General features: G+C 36.3%; 1 protein-coding gene across 2 annotated transcripts in view; it reads right to left on the bottom strand.

The window, feature by feature from the left end:
- Positions 1–780: 780 nt before the first annotated feature.
- Cdc73 (cell division cycle 73) overlaps positions 781–21,706 on the bottom strand; it is a 108,216-nt gene continuing 87,290 nt past the window's right edge. Inside the window, exons 14-17 of one of the 2 annotated variants that reach the window (XM_020156198.2) lie at positions 15,506–15,667; positions 13,488–13,588; positions 6,548–6,689; positions 781–5,718 (exon numbers count right to left, since the gene is read on the bottom strand). In XM_020156198.2, coding sequence (XP_020011787.1) covers positions 5,682–5,718; positions 6,548–6,689; positions 13,488–13,588; positions 15,506–15,667 — 442 coding nt within the window. In that variant the 3' untranslated portion in view covers positions 781–5,681. The remainder of the gene's footprint in view (positions 5,719–6,547; positions 6,690–13,487; positions 13,589–15,505; positions 15,668–21,706) is intronic. The other variant, XM_074048762.1, reaches the window with a different exon arrangement.

Consider the following 21,706-nt stretch of genomic DNA (forward strand, 5'->3'; position numbering starts at 1 on the left):
GTGAAGCTCAGCCCAGTAAAACATCCAAATGTGGTAAAAGAATGTCTCGTGTATTCTTTGCTATGGTCTCAGTCTTATTTATGTTGCTTACATTATAAAGGTCAGCATTCTCTGTGAGGGTGAATTATAAGTCACAAATTCTGTGACGAAGGGTCTATAATTACTAGACTCAAACCCACAGCCTTCTCCAGAGATACTGAAAGTCTTCCAACTCACCATAAATGTTGATCATTACACAAATAAAAAAGGATTTTAGAAAATGACAGAAAAAAAGGTTTGACAATATGCTAGTATTTACATACCAGCACCTTTGAGACTAAAAAAAACTCAAGTGCATTTACAACTCATGTTCTATTTTAGTTATGCAGATACTCATCCAAGAGCAGAGGACTAAAGGAACAGAACAGCAGAATAAATATGTGTTTAATGGGCACTTATGAATATAAAATTAAATTTGAATATGGCCCATTAAACTCTTTATTAAGGAAATTCTGTTCCAGAAGACTCACACATTATTATTGGCACTGCTGATATGATAATGCTGTTAATGACTTGATTAGATAGGAAGCTTGTTTTGCAATTTATTTTAAAATGTTAAAATCAGGATGCTCAAATGTAATATATCAGGATATACCTTTAATACTATTACAACTCAGGAAATGTAACCAGAATTGAACTGTAAGTTCAATAGATCATATAGCTTGCTACCTTTATGGAGAACTATGACTCTAAATTGTTCATTAACCAAAAAGGAGACTGTAAATGGATTTAACACATAAATCTTCAAAATGAAAACTTTTATTTCTCAAACAGAAATAAATACCTTGCCTGACACATTTGATGAGTCACTTTACATAAAGATGATACCCCATCAATCGTTTGTCCTCTTGGTGTGAGTAGTTTGTTTTTTGAGGATGTGGGGCAGGGTGGAAATGACTCCAAGATTTTTAATGCAAAGCAAAATGTTTTATGTAAAACATTTTGCATAAAATACAACAAAATGGAATGAGAACAATTTATAAGGTGACAGAGTGGGTCAGCTCAATTCTATTCCAGAAACACTTTGTAGCAGTGATACATAAGAGAAACCCCTCTGAACGCAGACTTTGGAAATAATAATGAAAGACAGGACTATAAAACAGGTGCATTGGGAGGAGGAAGGGTGAATGGAGATGAAGGTGAGGGAATATGGTATATGGACTTCATATACATATACAAAATAGAATGATGAAATCTCTTGCAATTGCTTTACCTGGGTCTAGGAGGGAGTTGGAAGAGGAGACAGTGGGGCTGATCTAACCAATGTACAATATAAGCCTATTTGAAATTGTCACACAGCATCCCCCCTGTACAATGAATGTATCCTAATAAAAATGGGAGGAAAAAGGAATCACCTTGCTTGAGAAATAGCAATCAGTGGCGGGAAAGCAATCAATTACAGGGGTACTCCAAGGCAAAGGAACTACATTACTTATTAAGACATATAATCCAACTTGAAAGTTAAGCAGTTATTAGTAAGTTCAAAGTGGATAACAGGGAATTCAATGAGAGAGCATTTGCTTAAGTATGACATTCTATCATCCCACATTTCGAATTTTGGCAATAAAACTAGTTTTATTTCATCAGCTTTATTCATATAAAAATGCTTACTGCATTTCAGCAAACGGCACATATTTTTAACTTAGAGTACCAAAAATAATACACACAAACCCAAACACAATCAATGACCTGAAAACATTACTGCCTATTATGTATTTACTAAATAGAATTCTTTATACATCTATTATACATTTTCAACTTCTCCTTAATTGTTTGTTACACCAACATATAAATAGGGAAACAATGCTGGGGTCAATATACTTCCAAACATGGCCAGATATGCCAGAATATTTAGATCCTGGCATTTGAAAATTCCTACTCCAATTTTTAATTTGTCACGTTCAGTCATTTGTCCTGTTTACTTCTATAGTATGAGAATCACCATTTGAGTCTGAAACCTGAGTGAATAGTGGAAAGTCAGTCCAGTAATATTAAAGCTAATGTAGTTAAATTTGTTTTTTATTTAAGAAAAATAGCAGTCACCAACTTTTCAATTGAAAACAAATTTCTACAGTTCCTATTTTGCAAATTATTTTTCCTCAGCATTCTACATGAATTTTAACCAGAACTTCTCTGGAAAAAAAATAAAAATAAAAATAAAATGACCTGCTCTATTTTAAGTTATAATTTTCCATTTAAACAAACAATTTCAAAGTACAAAGTTAGCAGGGTGTAGCTAGCTTGGTGGAAGAGTGAATGCCTACAATGTGCAAGACCCTCAGTTTGATCCCCGAGACTGCAAAAAAACAAAACCCACAAAGTTCAAAGCCACTTTCTGAGCCATTAATCTTGACCAGCTTTTTATAATTACTATATTTGTAATATTGTAAAATGTCCTGTTAAGTCTCAAAGAATTTTATATACTACATAATGCAACAAATATTTCCTTCCCACCCTCCAAAAAAGAACACTGTCAATCACTTTAATTTTGTTAGGAGTCACAAAAAATTTATTTGGGAAAAATATTCCCTTCAATGCTCATTAGATAGTGAATCTTACTTAAGCGAGTAATTTTCTTTTCAATTAAAAAGCAGGCCTCTTTCTTTTCATTAGCACACTTATCTCATTCTGTGTCACAGATAAGAAATACTTCCTTCTACCTTAAAAATTGAGATTTTCGTCATTATGAATGAGTTCTTCCTGAATGGACTGCCATTGTGCTACTGCTAAACACAGTAAGGGAAAGGACACAGGGGACACAAACCATAAGCTATGATACTAGTTAATGAAATATATTACACATTGTTTAAACATTAAACAGCAAAATACTCCTATATTAAATAAATAAGATTTTAATTTCTCATTTGGGGATATAGACCAATAACACCAATAATGGGGACAGTCTAGTGCAAAGGGTGGCCCCCCACAAAACACACACACCCACACACAACATACACACAAATGAGAAAAAGGAGGAAACACAGCATTTAACACTGGTATTGTCTTCAACAAATCAAACCAGTGATTCTCACTCCCTTCTGCACATAAAAACCACATGGAGACTTGAAAAACAATTACCAGCTCTCACTCCAAACAAATTAAATCAGTCAGGACTCAGACATTAGATATTTTTCTAATGTGCAGTCAGGATTGTGAGCTAGTGATTGAAACCTACATGCTTTTTCCTTACTGTTACAAGACTCAGAAGAGTCTGAGGAATAAACAAACAGAGCCTTCCCTTATAGGTACAGCAACAAGGGTACCTCCGGTTAACAATAACTTATGGGTAAGTCCAGTTTATTAATGTGTACTTCACATCCATTAAATTGTCTACTTATGCCTCTTCATTCCCTGTAACTCTGTCTTCTCAAACTCCAATACCAAGTATAGTCAAATCACTTTTTTGTAATAAACCAGTTATACTGAAAATACATCATTCATTCATGCATATAAATATTTACTGAATGCCTACTATGTGAAGGCACTGTATTAGGTGCTGCTGTAGGACTGAGTTATGAAAGAATGAATGGTGTTTGGCTGATGTTTTTCAGAACTGTCATAAAAATTAATTACACGGTCGTAATTAAGGGACTAAACTGTTGGGGGGGGAGGGGGGAGGAGGAAGGGAGAGTGGAGGGAGGGAGGGCAAGAGAGACAGAGAGAGAGAGACATGGTATACAGCATATATGTACTTTTCCTCACATTCCATACAGTATTTCCAGAAGCCTCTGAATATATAAGGCAAATTTAAAATAGAAAAATAAACCTTGCTCAAAGTACGTGTTAATTTTAACCATACTCTGTATCAAGTGAATTTCATATATAATTATAAATACCAAAAATCTATATGGAAAGGTAGTTCATATTCACTTGTAGTAGTCCTAATAAGTAATCTTACATTAAAGTACTAACAGATTCTACCCTTGACTATTTCATCATGGCAAAAGTTTACACAACACATAATTTAAGAACAGATTTATAGCTGAGAATTTTGAATGTGAACAAAGTGAGTTTTCTTTTATTTAAAAAGGGGGTGCAAAGAAGGGGAAAATGTGGGCAGAATCTGTTCAAACCTTTTAAATACATAAAACCTAATAATTTAAGATGCTGGTTGCTTTTCTTCTGGAGAGCCTTGTGAATTCCACTGAATAAATATCTTTTCCATTTTTATTAGTATGGACTTTTGTGGTTACTTAAAAAATAAATATTTGTTTCTCATTTTTATGATAGTACTAAATTCCGAAAAGAGGCTAGGAAATGTCAGCTTACAGCTTAATAGTAAGAAAAAGCTAATTATACAAATATATATATACACATATATATATATATATATGTATGTATGTATATATATATATATATGTATATATATATATATAAACCTAGGACAGAATCACTGGGAAAAATGACCTAAGACTGAATGGTCAGCAAAGTACTAATGGCAAAAACAAGTTAGGGAATAAAAGTTCCCAGTAGCTTTTAAGTAGTGAAAGCCAAAATCAGGACTCAAGGAATAGGGTCATTCATTGGATTCCTTGGATGCAATAATACTCTTGTCTGAAGTAGAGAAATAGTAAAATATTTTACTAAGTTAAAATATAAGTTTTATATTTTATACCATATTGAAATACACACACAAAAATACCAGTGTTTTGTTTTGTTTTTGTTTTTATCTTCTTTCTGTGCAGACACTTTAAGTATGTTCTTTGGTGCCTGGGAGTTTATAAGTATTTAGGGACAAGGGAAGATAAGAAGTCCAAACTTGACATGCCTACAAAAGAAGACTGAAACCCTATGTCATATAAAATAAGAATCAAAAGTGGACTCATGAGAAGAGATAAGGAAGTTAAAGACATACTGGAATAGAGCTGATACACATTCTTTTCCCCAAAACATACTCTAGCTCCCCAAATAAAAATTACTACAGCCTATTATGTTTTAATCTGTGTTTTCAAGTGGAAAGATATCCCAGATAGAAATATATCATTCTAAGTTTTAAAATCATCAAAGTCAATGAGAAGAATGTACATTCATTAAATGTATTCATTTATAAAAAGAAAACAAGTCCTGGAAAGGCTGAAGAGTTGTTCTTGATTTTTCATTATTCCTTTTTAAATAAAGAGTAAGTATAGACATAGTGTACATACAGGTTGACATTTTGATGAATTCAAAATAGTCACATCCCTTTGATGGGTTTTTGAAGTTCCAGAGTCTAAAATTTAATACCACTCATAACACAGTATTTTCAGTAAAAGGAGCCATAGAGCAATGAAAAATCAGAAGCAAGATGGCCTTATAACCTCTAAATATACACACATTTATAACCTGTATTTCTAAAGAAATGAATTTTAAGTAATGCTAATTTTAACCAATAGAGAAAAAAACTTCTATCAAAATATACAATTTCCATTACAGACTAGAAGGCTAATATTAAAAAAATAGTTGTAAGCCAAAAAGTTTGCTTATATGGATGACAGGCATCATCTCTTTGAAGCACAAAGCATCAAATAAGGTCTTATAAAAGATTGATGTGACCTTCTTCATTTGTAAGTTCTTGATAAATTCATAAAGCTTGAGTCTCAGTCTTTAGATCAAGATATATCCATGCTTCATCCAGATTTTCAGAAAAGGAGGAACCAAATAATTCAGAATCTCAAGTGGGATTTATGCTTTACCATGTACCTGAAAAACAGTAATAGGTTATTATGGTAATAGGAAGGTTTTAAATTTTAGAATTTAACATGTACAAGTAAGGTAACATTTCTCAAAACTTAAAATCAACAAGGCAACAAGATGTTTTGTTTTCTAAAAAACTAGAAACTTGATACTGTAACCTTTGAAAATATAAGGACTTGTGAAATAAGTAAGAAACATTCCTCTTATGAAATTTTATAACCTAAGAGCTTGTTTTGTCTTTAACATTAGTATCAGTTTCTAATCATCCACTTCAAGACTCCAAGAAAGGTACAGGTTTTAAGGAGCACCTCAAAGAAAGCAACAGATTCAGTAGTATTAATTTTGATCCTGTGAGTTCTTAATCACGCCAATTACAAAACTATTATTATTGTGAAGGACTTGAAGAACTTTACTCACACTAGCAATTAAAATAAATTTAAAAATTAAATTCCTCTCATGAACTTCCCATAACTCAAATAAATCCAGAGTTAGAGACATTTGGGTGGTGTAAAACACAGGGATCACTTGACCCAAACTCCCTGGGTAGACAGGAAATGAGGTTCAGAAAGCTCATTCATTAGACTAAAGTCTATGCCTTCTGACTCACAGCTTAGTGCTCCTTCTGACATGCTATAAACCTTTTCTTCATCTATTTCTGCAGCCAATATATCAAAGACACTAATTATCTAATATAGATCAGCATCAAGTTTGACAATGTTTGAAGAAGGGAACTGGGGAATATGGTTTACAACTTTAAGGAATTTAAAATTTAACTGACGAGACAAGAAAATTACTGTAATAAAGCATAGGAAGTATATTTTAGGATCAGAATTACCTATCCAATGTTTCCCAGAACCGTAAGAAAACTGGTCTATCCAAATGACGTTTGTGATAGCTGAGCTCTAATACTGTTACGTCCCATTTTTGAACATTTGGATCTAGACGAACTTCATCATACTTGAGATGGAAGGCTTTAACTATATGGTGGGCAGGGAGAAAAAATAATAGTTTGTGCTCAAACTACAGTCGAAATTATGAAAGCATTTTGTAGAAGAATAAAAATATATATCCCACACAGATAATAACCAGAAAACAGAAGCAAAAAAAATCAACCTTTCTGGCATTAACTGAAGCTCCATTTATTACTAAAGTGATCTTTTAAATAGATGTTAAGCAGTGTAGTGTCATCAGAAACATTCAATTTAACAAATATTTAGTGAGGGAAGGTTTATACATGTCAGCCACTAGGTATTATAATGAAGAATAAGACAAGATAAAATGCATGTGGTTCAGTGAGGATATGGACAGTACAACAGCAGAGACACAAAAGAGCACCTTTTACCCAGACCTTGAATTCAGAAAAGGCTTGCTCAAGCAGTGATGTCTAAACTAGACCTACTGGTTAAGAAAGAAAGAAGCAAGCAGAGAATGAAAGTAACTCAGTTAGCAAGAGCATGCTTAAAGGGAAAATGCTTTAGTCTAAAAGATAAAGAAATGTAACAGAACTGCATATGCAAGTAATACAGAGAAGGGATAAAAGATTAAGACCACAGAGGTTCAGGGCATCGTTGGACTCATAGGCCATACTAGAGAGTTTGGACTTTATCAGAGTCTCCTACAATTCAGTAATCTAGAGGATGAAGAAGGATTTCAGCATAGAAATTATGTAGAAGAGAAAGATTCAAGAGATAGTTGTGGAGTGAAAGCAGGATTTGATTAAAAAGAAAGAGGGAAAGGAAAAAGTTGCAATTAAAAAATTAACATCTGGCAAGTGCCTGCTATATATCATGCACTATTCTAGACACTGAGGATACAGCAGTAACCAAGGCGAAGTCTCCACCCTCAGGGAGCATGCATTCTCCTAATCATTAAACAGAAAACATATACTATTCAGACAGTAGAAAGGCACTCTTTGAAGAAAACCAAAGTTGAATAAAGTGTATGAGGAGTTATTTTAGATAAGGTGTCTAAGGGAGGCCACGTGCAGAGGTGATCTAGAAGCAGGTCATTGGAAAGTATTCCTGCAAAGACTTAGAATTCTGGGCAAAAGGAACAGCTGCAACCTACGTGCTGAGATGGAGGCAGACATGAGGTGTCTATGAAGAACTGAAACTTTTAGAAGGCAATGGCCTAATAAGAAATCTGGATTTGCCTCCAATGTGAGAGTGGTTCACTGGGAAGCCTAGAGGAAGAAGGTGATAACTCTGGGAAGCCAGTCACGGTGGTGCATGCCCGCAATCCCAGTATCTGGTGGCTGAGACAGGAAGGTTTTGAGTTCCAGATCAGCCTGGCTACACAGCAAGACACTACATCAAAACAACAAAGATAACAGGGGTTTGAGCTAGAGAAAGGACTTAGACTCTTCCTGTACCCTGCTAACCCAGGTGAACCACCCCAGCAAGCTGATCAGTGTGCTTGCAATCCTCTGCCACTACTGCAGCTCTGTGTGGCACACATGTATGTAAAATGTTTAGCCTTTCTTTTTTTCCTTTTTGAAAATTTTTTTTACTAGCATTATGGTTTTTGTCATCACCTGGTGCCCGGGATTTCTAAAGAGAAAACAATAAACATTGAACAATTTTTTGATAGCTATTTTAGGAATCCTTTGTTCCACAGTGCTTAATGGTTTTTGATGTTAACAACTAATCAAGGTTCAATTCTTGATGGAAATTTAAAATCAGTCATGGGGTGGGGGGGCAGATGGACAGAGAGAGGACACTAGACACATAATTGTTATTTCTAAATTATCTGCTTTTAGAAATAAAATTCTCTTCATCAGACACAAATTACTCATTTTGAATAATTTATCTAAACCAAAGTGCTGTATGTTTTATAAATTGGAAAATCTATTTTCAAAATATTATTTATATGTGAAAAAAATTTGTCAATTTTTTAAATTATTAAATTACTGAATTAAATGTAAACCAACATTTTAACACCTTCTATTCTGCTTCCTATATTTTTCCTTTTCTAATTTGCTTATTGATTTGCTTTAAATGACTGTTTAAAATACATATTAAAAAATAGTAATTTTTAAAATAATTTATCTGACGCCATCAAGGTCTATATTCTCCTTAATAACTTCAACAGATTTAATTTTTCTTCTTATGCTATTTATTTTTCTATGAGAATATTTTGCTGGTATATTAAAGTCTACAAAGTTTTTACTATGAAGAAGCTAATAGTAAGGGTTCTCTCATCAGACAAAACATTTTATCTGCATAAAGCAACAGTGCAAGTAAACTTATGCCAATATGTTACCATAAAATATCTTCCTTATTCTGAAAATTAAGTTTGTAACCCTCTGCAAGTTAAAAAAAAAAAAAAAAGACCCAGTTATACGGTGACACAATATACACTAAAACAAAGTATTTTACATGACTCAGAATTGCTTTTTGTTTTGGTGGTACTGGAGATTTGAACTCAGGGCCTCACACTTGCAAGAAGGCACTCTACCACTTGAACCACTCCATCAGCCTGGAATTACCCATTTTGAGCAAAATGCCTAAATGCTACCAACATTTTTGGTGGGGAGCATGAAGCCAAAGGAATAGGAAGGTGCCCTTTGAACGGTATTTAGAAACACTGAAGATGGCATGACAAACTGTTAGCACAGGCAGCTAGTTAGAAATTAACAGGACTGAGGAAACGCCTGGGCTGCAAGACTCCATTCCCCTGGGCAGAATCACAAAACACCAGATGGCCCACATCCGGGACTAACTATTAAGATAATGGCCCAATAATATCCTTCTTATCTAGCAGTCTCCATCCCAAGACCACACTTGCGCTGCAGTAGCATAACGACTTTCACTGGCAGCAATAAACCAGCAAGGGCAAAAAGGATCAAAAGTGAAGGCACCTGCCCGTACCTTCTCAAAGAATAGGTTGTACAACTTCCTATACTGAGTAGCCAGTGCACAGGTGCCAAACCATTTGGGGAGAGCCCTAATTTCTTGCCACCTAGTAACCACGCCCTATTGGGTATGAAAAATCCCAAGCACCCACAACTTTGAGGCAATTGGTCCTTATTTGAGATACCAGACTCATATCTCCTAGCAAATCACTCTGTGCTGTCTTCCTACACTTTGGGATTCTTTTGCTGCAGATGAAGCACTGTCTTAATCACAGACATCGTTCCCAAATAATAGAAATACCACTGGTAACAAAATGAAAAGCGACAACGTAATACAGAAAATTAAAAAGTTTTATCCAGTGGCACATGCCTGTCACCCCAGCTCCAGGAGACACAGAGATCAGGAGCATAGCAGTTCAAGGCCAACCTGGGCAAAAAGTTAGCTATGATCTTATCTCAACACACAAGCTGAGTGTGGCGGTGCACACCTGCATTAGCACACTGAGCTAGAGGGGAGGCATAGGTAGGATAAGTGCTTTGAGCAAAAGCAAGACCCTATCTAAAACAATAACTAATAGCAGGAAGGGCTGGAGGCATGGCTCAAGTGGTAGAGCACCCACCTAGCAAGCTCGAGGCCCTGAGTTTAAGCCCTAGCACTGCCAAAAATAAAAATAAAATTAATTTAAAACTTTAATGGTAACTAGCAAGAATCTGAAGAAAACCATCATTAAAAAACCATGAAGGCTGGGGATGCAGCTCAGTGGTAGAGCTTGCCTAGCATGTACATGACCCTGGGTTCAGTCCCCAGCACCTCAAAAGAAAAAAAATTGGGGTGGGGGAGTTTTGTGGATGGGACTGGGGTTTGAATTCAGGGCTTCACTCTTGCAAAGCAGGCTTTCTACAGCAAGAGCCACACCTCCAGTCCATTTTGCTCTGGTTATTTTGGAGACAGGGTCTTGCGCACTATTTGCCCAGGCTGACCTCAAACCATGATCCTCTGATCTCAGTCTCCCAAGTACAGGTGTGAGCTGCCAGTGACCAGCAAAGAAAAGGAATCTTGATCAACATATGTGTATAGCCACTCAACCATGAAAAAACTTTTTAAAGTTAGATCTAGTCACAGATTCAAATTTAAGATCTTTTGAAAAGATCTGATTAAGCAATTTTATACAATTCAATATTAAATATCTTCCCTAAAATTTGTATCTGATCATAATTAGGCAGTGTTAAGAAGAGTTACTTTTTTACCACAGCCTGTGGAGGCACTCCTCCAAATCCTGAATTTCCCCCATGCTGTATAGCTACTGTAATTCTGTACTACAAAGGAGAAACGCGAAAATGCGTGGGACTAGTAAAAGCAGGAAGACCAACTAAGAGCTAAAGACAATATATACTCCTAAGCTTCTCATTCAGGTAAATACTGAGAAAAATGAGGCCAAGAGTGAGGGAAGAGAAGACCGTAAACGTCATTTGGAACAGGCTGAGTTTAACACACCAATGGAACTTGCCAAGCAGTTATCTGGTAGATATTGAGATGCACAGGCTCCGAATATCAAGCTAGAGACCTAACTGGCTTTTATTTGAGGAGATACAGATGGATGGAACTGGCAGCTGTGAGATTTTCCTAAGAGGGCACTCAGAATGAAAGGAGAAGAGAAATGGGAGCACAAAGCGGACAGGTGCTAGCCAGAGAAAGATTGCCAAGGAAACCTGAGATAAAGTGAAGCAAGTACTTCAAAAAGAGTATTTTAAAATGAATCAAATTCTCATGGGGATTCAAAACTGTTCCCCCTTCGTGGGTCCCTAGTGACTATGGTGGGAACAGTTCTAGTGAGAGAAAGGGCCAGACAGACTACAGTGGAGTGAGAACTGAATAGACAGTGAATTGGTGGAAACAATTCTTCTGAAAATGTAGCTGCAAAAGGAAGAAAAACAGGTGAGGGTAAGGGTCAGGGTTTGGTTTTGTTGTTTGCTTTAATATGGAAAGGGAAGGAACATTATGGAGGTGAAGCATTGGAAGTTTGAAGTCAGGGCACTGCACTTGCTGGGCAGGCCCTCTACCACTTGAGCCACACCCCCAGCTCTTTGGGTTTTAGCTATTTTTCAGAGAGGGTCTCCTGTTTTTGAATGAGCGGCCTGAACTGCGATCATCCAACCTGTGCCTCCCATGCAGCCAGAGTAGCAGGTGTAAATAACCATACTCCACTTGTTTTTTAAGACAGAGTCTTGTGTTTTTGCCCAGATTGGCCTAGAGCCACAATCCTCCAATCTCCACCTGTCACACTGCTGGGATTACAGGCACATATCAGCACACCTGACACAAGAAAGAGCACTTTTAAATGCTGGCAGAAAGGAGCCAGTACAGAAGGAAGATTGAAGAGAAAGAACAGTTCATGGAAGAAAATCACTGATTACAGCTAAAAGAAAACACTCTATGTTCTTATCTGTTTTGGAAGACTAGCAATCTTAACAATAAAAACATTATTGTATTCCTAATGAAATGCAGAGAACATTTATATCTTGAAGATAACCTCATCATTTTTGTTACAACAGTACTCAAGGCAAGCCACATATGTAAAAAAACAGGCCTTTTGCATTCGCTGGCACTTTCACTGACTTCCCATTCTCTTCAGTACCAACAACTCTCTAAGAATTAGTCAGTAACAAGAGTTACTCAGAAATAGAGCTAGCCAATGACAATTAATACTGTAATTCATTTATTAAAACAAATGAAGGCAGAAAGTGAAAACTTTCAACTCTGGACAGTTTCATGGAAGAATCATGGTGCCACTAACAAAACTTAGTTGCTGAAGAGGTTAATTCCCACAGCAGTAAAATCTACATTTGTAATAAATTATCATTTCTAATGAGTACTTATTCCATGAGAATAAAATTTTTTAAATTAATTTTACTAATGTTGCTATTTTAAATGAGTTCTCCAACTGAAGAACAATTGGAAGAGTCCTTCCAAACAAACAGATTATATTGATCTATTTTGTTCTATCAATTTACACCAATGTAGGTTTAGTAAGAGAAATGATGGACATGAAACAGTTCACTCAGAGGGTGTTTTCTCCATTGCAGAGAATACAAGGTAAGTAAAGCAGAAGAGGCCTCCCTGGTGGTGGACCTTGTATTCTCACCAGGGATGACTTACAAAAAGATGTAAAAATTAGATGATGTCAAGCAACAGTAAGTACTATCAAGGAAATAAAACAACTTAGGCACAGCTGGAGGTGATGGTAATTTCAAACAGGACGGTCACAGGATTCTTTAAAGACAGAACACTTGAGCCTAAAATCTGAATGAAAAGGCCAACTGTAATACAATTATTCCAGACAATGGGAATAGCTGATAAATGGCATACTGCTACAAAGTTCTTGTCAGCAAAGTCAACCCATATAAAATTGGTTATTACTTAACATATGAATGTATGGAAATGTCACAGTGAAACCCACTAATCTGCACAACTGATATACATTAATAATTATAACTTTTTTAAAAAATGAGTGCCAGGCATGGTGGTGCATGTCTATAATCCCAGTACTCAGGAAGCTAAGGCACAAGGATCACAAATTTGAGGTCAACCTGTGCTACACAGTGAGACCTTGTCTCAAAAAACCAATCAACCAACCAACCATAACACCAAAACAAAACAAAAAACCCTAATAATCAATTTTAATAAAAATGTGCAAGCATACAAAAATATTAATGACTTTAGGTGACCTAAAAATAATTAACGTTGCAAGATAAGCAGTATTTACTTTTATACACAGCCACACAGAAAATATTAATGCATAAAAAGGTTTTAAAAGATATTCACTGGTGGTTAAAAGTTAGTATTACACACACAGCCACATATGGCTTTCTGTTAAAGAACACATCGATACTGAATAAGCAGTAGATACAGAGAGTGCCTTACTTTTAGCAAATATGTCAACTGGTGATCCATCAGGCAAAAGCCAGGGCCAACCTTTGAACTGCCAAGCAGGACCTTGAACAAAAACTGCTACAACCCGGTCCCTGTAAGTAGAAAGGGAGAGAAGGGGATAGAGCAAGAGCATCTTAAACTTGAGCTTTATTTACTGCAAACTGCTAAGAAAGAGGCTCATAGCTATTCCTGTGATACAGTCTCCTATCAATCCTGTTGGCAAGATAAACAGTCTCACTTTAACTTTTCAGCATGTCACCATCACAGCACATCACAGCACATTAATGACTGCCATGCCTTTCAGACATAATTACAGACACAATAGCTTTCTGTAGGGTCCACTTTTGTACTGGAATAGAGATTACCAGTTCATCTAAAATACTTGATGCTGGGTGCAGTGGCTCATGTTTATAATCCTAGCCACTCAGGAGGCGGAGATTGAGGAGATCACAGTTCACGACCAGCCTGGGCAAAAATATCATGAGACCCCCATCTCAACCAATAAAAGCTGGGTTTGGTGGCTGGCACCTGTCACCCCGGCTAGGCAGGAAGCAAAAATAGGAAGATAGCGGAACTAGGCCAGATGGTGATACAGGCCAGAATGGGCATAAATTTGAGACCCTATTTGAAAAGTAGCTGGGCTGGGGGCAGAGCTCAAGTGGTAGAGTGCCTGCCTAGCAAGCTTGAGGCCTGGAGTTCAACCCCCAGTACCACCAAAAAATTATATATATATAATTTATATATAAATAAATTCATACATGTATACAAATATGTATATAGTTTTAAAAGAAAATAATTTAAAATTAAAATATGTTTTAAATGTTCCCCAACCATTTTATGAAGCCCCATGTCTTATTTTTTAGTTCTTCGATTATCTGGGAAGAAATCCTAAACAGAAAAACCATCTCAACTTTTATTCTTTTTCCAACTGTTCTACAACTATTTCATTTACCCTAAATGCAATAAGCTAGTTAGTTTTGTAAAGCAACTTGTTTTTTCTAGCCATTTAAACTGGTTTTACAGGAGAAAAAAAAAAATCTCTTTCTAGGACTGGAAGTGTGGCTCAAGTGGTAGAGAGCCTTCTTTGTAAGTAGGAAACCCTGAGTTCAAACCGCAGTCTCATTCCACGCCCCCCCAAAAAAATTTCTTTCTATACTCTATTATTTGCATAATATTTAATTAAATTGAGAAACATAATAGATATTGCCATAAATAGTTTAAGCCTGTAACTAAAGAGCTGGGAACAAAACATCAACAAGAGATAAACATTAGTAACATTTACGATGAGCATTTGCTATGCACCAGTGCCATTTTAGGCAGTTTCCATTAAACATGTAAACATGTTTGTTCTTCAAAACAATCTGGTAGGATAAACATTATTGCAAGCCCCTTTTCAGATGAGGAAACACAAGTGCAAGGGTAGATGAGAGACCAGCCCACTACACAGAAAGCAAAAGGGAAAAGGACTGAAGAAGATACTGAAAGGAGGGAGAATAAATGATTAATCTTGGGTGCTGGCAGGTGATTTTTCCTGTTTGAGGACTGACACATCACGAGAATAGTCATGTCAATTTATTATGGAAACAGTTTTGACCTTGCAACTCCATGGGAGGATCTTCAGATCTGCAGACCACAATGTGATAACCACTGCCTCAGATGAAAACTCTACTGAACCATGGTGACTCCCTATTGAAGTGAAAGACCTATAGCAATGATCAAAGTTGCTGAGAAAAAACACAACTCTAAAATTTTTTACTCAGCTCAAGATTTCTGAGGCTAAAATTAAATCTGAAGTTTAAAAACTTTCTCCCTTCCATGGCATACATGCCCCAAACTGCTAAAAACATCTTCAGCAGTGCAGCACTTTATTAAGTAAACTGCACAATGTTGAGGGGCTGCGGTTTTACTACAACGATAGCATTACTGATGACCAAATGAGATCTATACAGATTATCAGTTTTCAAAGGAAGAAATGACAGAATAGATAAGACAGATAAAGACAATCTTACCAGTCTTGAGGCATGAGTTTAAGGGGTTGGTCCACTACTCTGTAAGGTACTGTGACACTGATTGCAGTGCCTCCTGGCTGCATCTGATCTTTTCTTCTCTGTATTAGAGTTTCATTTTCTCGTTGACAGCCTTGTTTCTTCTTTTCATCTGATGGTACAAATCTTTAAACAGAGAAAAAGTCAAATGTATTCAATGTGATAAAACTGGGAAAATATATGTTGAAATGATTTTTTAATATTAATGTTTTAAGCTAAAAATGTTCAGTATGCCAAAAAGAACTCAAACTCACTTAGGATCAATGTGTGAACACAACTTCTATTCTTCTAACTAGCACTTAGCATTTTCCACATTAAGTTGTGAATTCTCAAATGCAATTTATTAGAGGCAAACCTTATGATAAAGGGAAGCTTAATTAAAAATCAAAAGGCCATCTGAAAGTAAGATACTGTTGTGGCTGGACTGGAGTCTTCCATAGGCAACTCAGCTTATCCCAGAGCTTCAGAAAACACCCTTTTTCCTATTTTTATGCTTCAACAGAATTAGAAAAATGCCATCAAGCTTGAGTCGTTCTGATGACTTTAAATTAGGGGAATCAGTGTACAACAAACATCTATCTTATTAAGTGCCACTAATACGATCAAATAGCAGCATTTATCAATCCTACCTGGTGGGTCAACTCTCCACTGCGCCCGAGCAGACACTCTCAGAAACACTTGCATTTTGGACAGCTGCTGCCAGCTCTAGAATCTGCTGATTTTCTTTACTCTTATTTTGTGGGCCTTGCACTTGCCAGGCAGGCGCTCCACCATTTGAGGCACACCCCAAGCTTTTTTGGCTTTAGATTTTTTTAAACAATGTTTCACAATCAGGTTAGGGTAATATAACCAACGTACTGAGCACCATTCTGCTTTGAAAAGTTAGGAGAGATAAAGGGGCTAAGAAGGTACATGAGAGCCTACACTTGATAGAGTTCTTTGAAAACTTTCACCACCACACTCTTGACTCACCACACAATAATGCTAACTCTAGAAAGTTTTTAGTAGATGATGACAGTGGTAATACTGAACTGTGTATCTGAGCTAACTGATCTCACATCATTTCACAGCCGATAAATGAATTACGATTTCCATATCATTTAAAAATTTGCCCCAAAATAATCATTTGCTGCTTAGAGATTTTGGTTATTTTAGCAATGAAGCTCATACAGAAAATGTCAAATATAATACTAACACTTTGAATAATAAAACACACTATTTCAAAAATTCATCATTCATCCATTTTTGAAAGCCAAATTCTAATAGAAAGCCACACTATAAAAAAAAATGAACAATATACGCAATATACAATATACAAAAGGTGAATTCCTGCACTCTCAGAACAAACTCACAGAACAAAGCCATGAGAAAGATGTTTTCCTTTATATAATTTGTCTCAATCAGTCTCTACTTACATGGGGTTTAAAATGTTTAAATTCTTAAATATAATACTGTACCTCTCTCTTTTCTGGCTTCTGAAATATTGTTAAAAGTATAAAATTATTTACAAGCTTTAATAATAATGAATTATAAAATATATATAAATGAATGATACAATACCTAACTAAAATAAAGTCTATGAAACACCTAATTCAACTTCTGTTGCCTAAAAAAATATGAGTTATACAGCATCTGCATGTTCACACATTGGTACTCTAAGTTTTATTACAGTTCAGAGTTACATAGTTTTTAAATTAACCATAGTACTAGAATTTTTTACATCTGATCACATCAAGGTATTTCCTTAGAATAGTAGTAGCTTTCTCCATAAGCAACAAAAAGCCAGGCGCTTGGAATTCTCACTACTTGGGAGGCTGAGATCAGGAAGATCACAGCTCGAGGCTAGTCTGTGTAAATAGTTCAAGAGACCTCATCTACAAAATAACCAGAGCAAAATGGACCACCAAAAGGGGTGAGGGGAGAAGCTTTACTTCAAAATGCTTTTTCAGACTTGATTACTACTCCACAGAAGGCCAATATGCATTTTACCTGTTTACCCTACATTACTTCATTAAATTCAAGACATTGTACCACCATGAAAAATAACTGCCAGTTAAACTACAGAACAGTACTACCTCAATGATACTGTTTGCAAGTCAGAACCACTATCCCTGTGAGGCATTGGCTGTTTCTTTCAAGTTGGAGTGCACTGTTTGATGTCATGACAGGAACTCCTTCCATATTTATCTTAAGAACAAAAGGCAGCAGAGTCCCATCTACTGGTTCAGGCTCTACTCAGGTGCATCTACTAGTTCCATAAAGCACCTGGCTGTTGCTTTACAAGAAAGTAAGGGACTGAGACCATTCCTCCCACAACGAGGAATTCACAAATACCAAATTTATACTATGTGGCTTCATTTCAGTTTATTTCTGCACATACAACATTTTTAATGGCATAAAATTTACATACTATGACATGTGTAAATTAGTTTCAATAAATACACACCCAATGTATGCACCATTCTGCTCAAGATAAAGAACATAATGCATTCATCCACTAGGGTGCCTTATGCATCTTTCAGTCAGTCAATTCTTACCACCCTTCTCTCAACGAACAAGCTATGTTTTGACTTACATCACAATACATTTGCTTTGCCTGAACTGAGAATTCAGACACACAGACTCATACAGGATATATTCCTTTGCACCTGGCTTCTTTCAATCAATTTAATGTTTCTGATACACATCCATGCTGTAGGGCCTTTCTTTTATTGAGGTAGAATTCTATTATTATAATAATGAAACTTGTTCATCCATTCTCCTACTGGTGGATATTTTGGGTAGGACACTAATCCCATTTATGAAGGCAAAGTTTTCATGACTGAATTACCTCCAAAACCCCCCACTTCACCTAAGAAATAAAAGTTATTTAAGCATCTGCATGTTTACATATTGGTTGCTCTAAGTTTTTTCAAGTTCAGAGTTACATGTTTTTTCATTAATCTCACACTAGAATTTTTACATACTCTGGAATTTTAATTTTACTATCATCATAGTAGCAATTAGGCTTCAACATACGAAATTTATGTGGGTTGGTGGGTGGAAAGAGACATAAACAATCTATACCAAGGTGGTTCCAAAATATGGATTATTGTTGATTATTAGCATTGCTTTCGTGAACATCTACTTTCATTTCTCTTCTAGAAACACCTTTAAAAAGAACTGTTAGATCATGGGGTGTATTTTTTATAAGAAACTGCCAGAAAGTTTTCCAAAGCAGTTGTACCATGCAATACTTCCACCAAGCTGCATGAGGGCTCTGGTTTTTTAACTTCAGCCTTTTGCTGGGTGTGCAGCAGTGGCTTGCTATGTGCTCTATGTTAGCTTCTGTAACGAAGGGTTGAGTTCCTTACATATTCCTGTAACAGATCTCTTGCTAGAAATAACAAGAAATATGTACTAAGAATATTCCCAAAACTGAAGACTCCGTCAGGGCACCAGCTAAGACACCTTTAAGATGTCATCAATTTTAGATAAACTAAATCATGAAAATAAATCTACAGCTTAGAATCAATAGGGTACACAATGCTCCAGCCAACTAACCAAAATGCTGTACACTGCAACTACATATTGCAGCATGTTTAGTTTGGCTACACTAGGCCAATTGCTAATTATCAATGTATCCTATTCCATCAGGAGTATGAGCTGATGAGAGCAATGACCAGTGGAAAAGAATTTAGAGTGCTAAAGGAAACACAACAAAACTTAAGCCTGTTCAGTGTTAAGCAGACCTCACTGTTAATACACCACTCAGTGGTGTTTCATTTCTATGCCTCTCCCTGTACAGGAACTATGAACAAATGGGTACTGGCCTATATATGTAAAATACGGTAATTGTCTATAGTTCATAAGGTGGCATCTGGAGGGACAGTGCATGTGATATTTAAATATGAATGGGATAATTCTGGTTTCCTAGCCTACCAAATTTTAAATGTATCTCTATGGTGGACTTAACATTTATATAATTCTAAGTTTAATCCGTGTTTATTTCACTATGAATCTATGAATTCATCTTCTTTATGCAAAGTAGCATTAATTTTGTACATTTTTTTAACGGTCTTTTTTTATTACCACAATTGTCACAGTTTGTTTTTTCCCTAGTAGACTTCAGGTCTCCTGGAGGCACAGCAGTCATCTACATAGGGCATTCACACCAAATAGCATGCTATTTTGCACTCGGCACAGGCTCAGATACAGGCTGAACTGAAAAGTCAATCTGAAGGAAATATTTAGATAGAATCATGTTATTCGAGATTCCCAAGTGCTCTGACTTCCATTAGAAACTATGAAATTTACATTTAATACACATTTTGAAAAATGTTTAAGGAACAATGACATTAGTTAACATTAACAAATTATGACCTTAAAAAAATGTCTTTATTTTCCTTCTGGCATGAATATGACAGACTCCCTAAGTAACTGGAATAATTCCCAAAAAACTAAAAATTATTAATAAAATATAAAAATTCTTAAAGGCATCTCTTAGTTAGCTAGCAAAAAGTAACAAATGTCTGGGCAAAGACTGAGTAAAGAAGGGAACTCAAAAAGCAACAATGACACTGCAAAGTCCTAACCATAGAAGACCGTGCAAACCAATTAAATCTGAACTTTGTTTTTCACATTTCACTGGGCTTCTAGAATAGGAAACAAAGCTCAAATTCTGCTCAATGAAGGGAATCTAATAAGAGTTCCTTTCTTCATAAACTGGGACTCTCAAGGGGTAAGTTCAGTGCAATGGTAATTAGAAATAAACCCACTTGCCCGTCCACTTTTCTCCTTTACCTCCAACCTTAACCCCTATGCTGGCAATTGCGAAGAAAATTCTAATGTCTCAAAATTGGATGTGCAGCAAAAACAATCAAAATCTGGATGTTAAAAATCTCAAAATGAGGGCCAGATGTGGTAATGCACATCTGTAATCCCAGCTATTTGGATAACAGTGTTCACGAGGAGTGCAGTCTGAGTACAGCCTGGGCAAAAAGTTAGCAAAACTATCTCAATCAACAGACCAGGAATAGTGGCGTGTGCCACTGGTCAGAGACCAGTCTAGGCAAAATGTGGGACCCTTCCTGCAAAGTAACTAAAGCCTTATAAAAAAGAGGGGTGGGATGTGGCTCAAGTGGTGGATCACCTGCCTAACAAGCACAAGGCTCTAAGTTCAAACTTCAGAAACACACACACACAAAAGCAAAGCAAAGCTAAAACTGCAAATTTCAAGTAACGCTGGAGAGGTAGTACTGCCAGGTGCTGAAACTTAGCAGATCTTCTCGGGATTCTCTGGAGTACTACCAACATTCACTGAAGTTAAAAAATTCCAAGAATATCTGAAACAGTAAGCCTAGTCTTTGAGATATCAAGAATAGCAACAATCCAGAAATTGAGTTCTAACAAGTCCCACGTACGATGTGTAGAAAAGACCTCCATATCTAAGTATGGCAGGTATGTTTAAAATAATCTTTACCATAATCACACAGAGCAGAGCAGATTTCCTTCAAAGGGTTGATTATCCCACAGACAGCTGGCTTCTCACCATCAATGGAGCAGACACTAGTGTGATGGTCTCTGCAGTGTGATACAGAAAATGATCCTATACTGCTTTCCAGAGCGGCTCTACCATTTGCATTGCCTGTGGCTGCTCACAAGCATGTGCAAAGCAAAGTGAGGCAAGTGTGAGGGGACCCTCTTGAGATATTTAGAGCGTTTTCTTGTGTCTTCTCTCCTCTGCGGAACTCTGCCGTCACGTGTCATCACTTTAAGTAACCTCACAGTCCCACTAACCTTCTTTCAAAATAATGTTTACAGAAGTAATTACTTTTGGAACTTCCACAATGACCTTAATTTTGTTATTTAGGAAGTTAAAGGTTAAGCTGAGTTTTATTTTTTGTTTCATTTATTTATTGAAGGACTAGAAATTTGAAGAATCCTAAAACCAAACAGAATCTATGCCAATTTGAACCATGGGTTACAGCCAGTACTATAATTGTGTGGAGGAGGTTTTAATTATGCATTAATTACATAGCAAAGCCTCCAGCTGCCTCAAACAGTAGGGGAGATGTCAGTTGCAATGAGGTGTTAAACAATGAAAGAAGTGTTTTAAACTTGGAAGAAAAACTAGGCAAGATCTAGCCTTAAAATGTGGTCCATCGGGCTGGGATGTAGCTCGGT

The sequence above is a fragment of the Castor canadensis genome, chromosome 11 (genome assembly GCF_047511655.1).
Source record: "Castor canadensis chromosome 11, mCasCan1.hap1v2, whole genome shotgun sequence".
Classification (NCBI taxonomy): domain Eukaryota; kingdom Metazoa; phylum Chordata; class Mammalia; order Rodentia; family Castoridae; genus Castor; species Castor canadensis.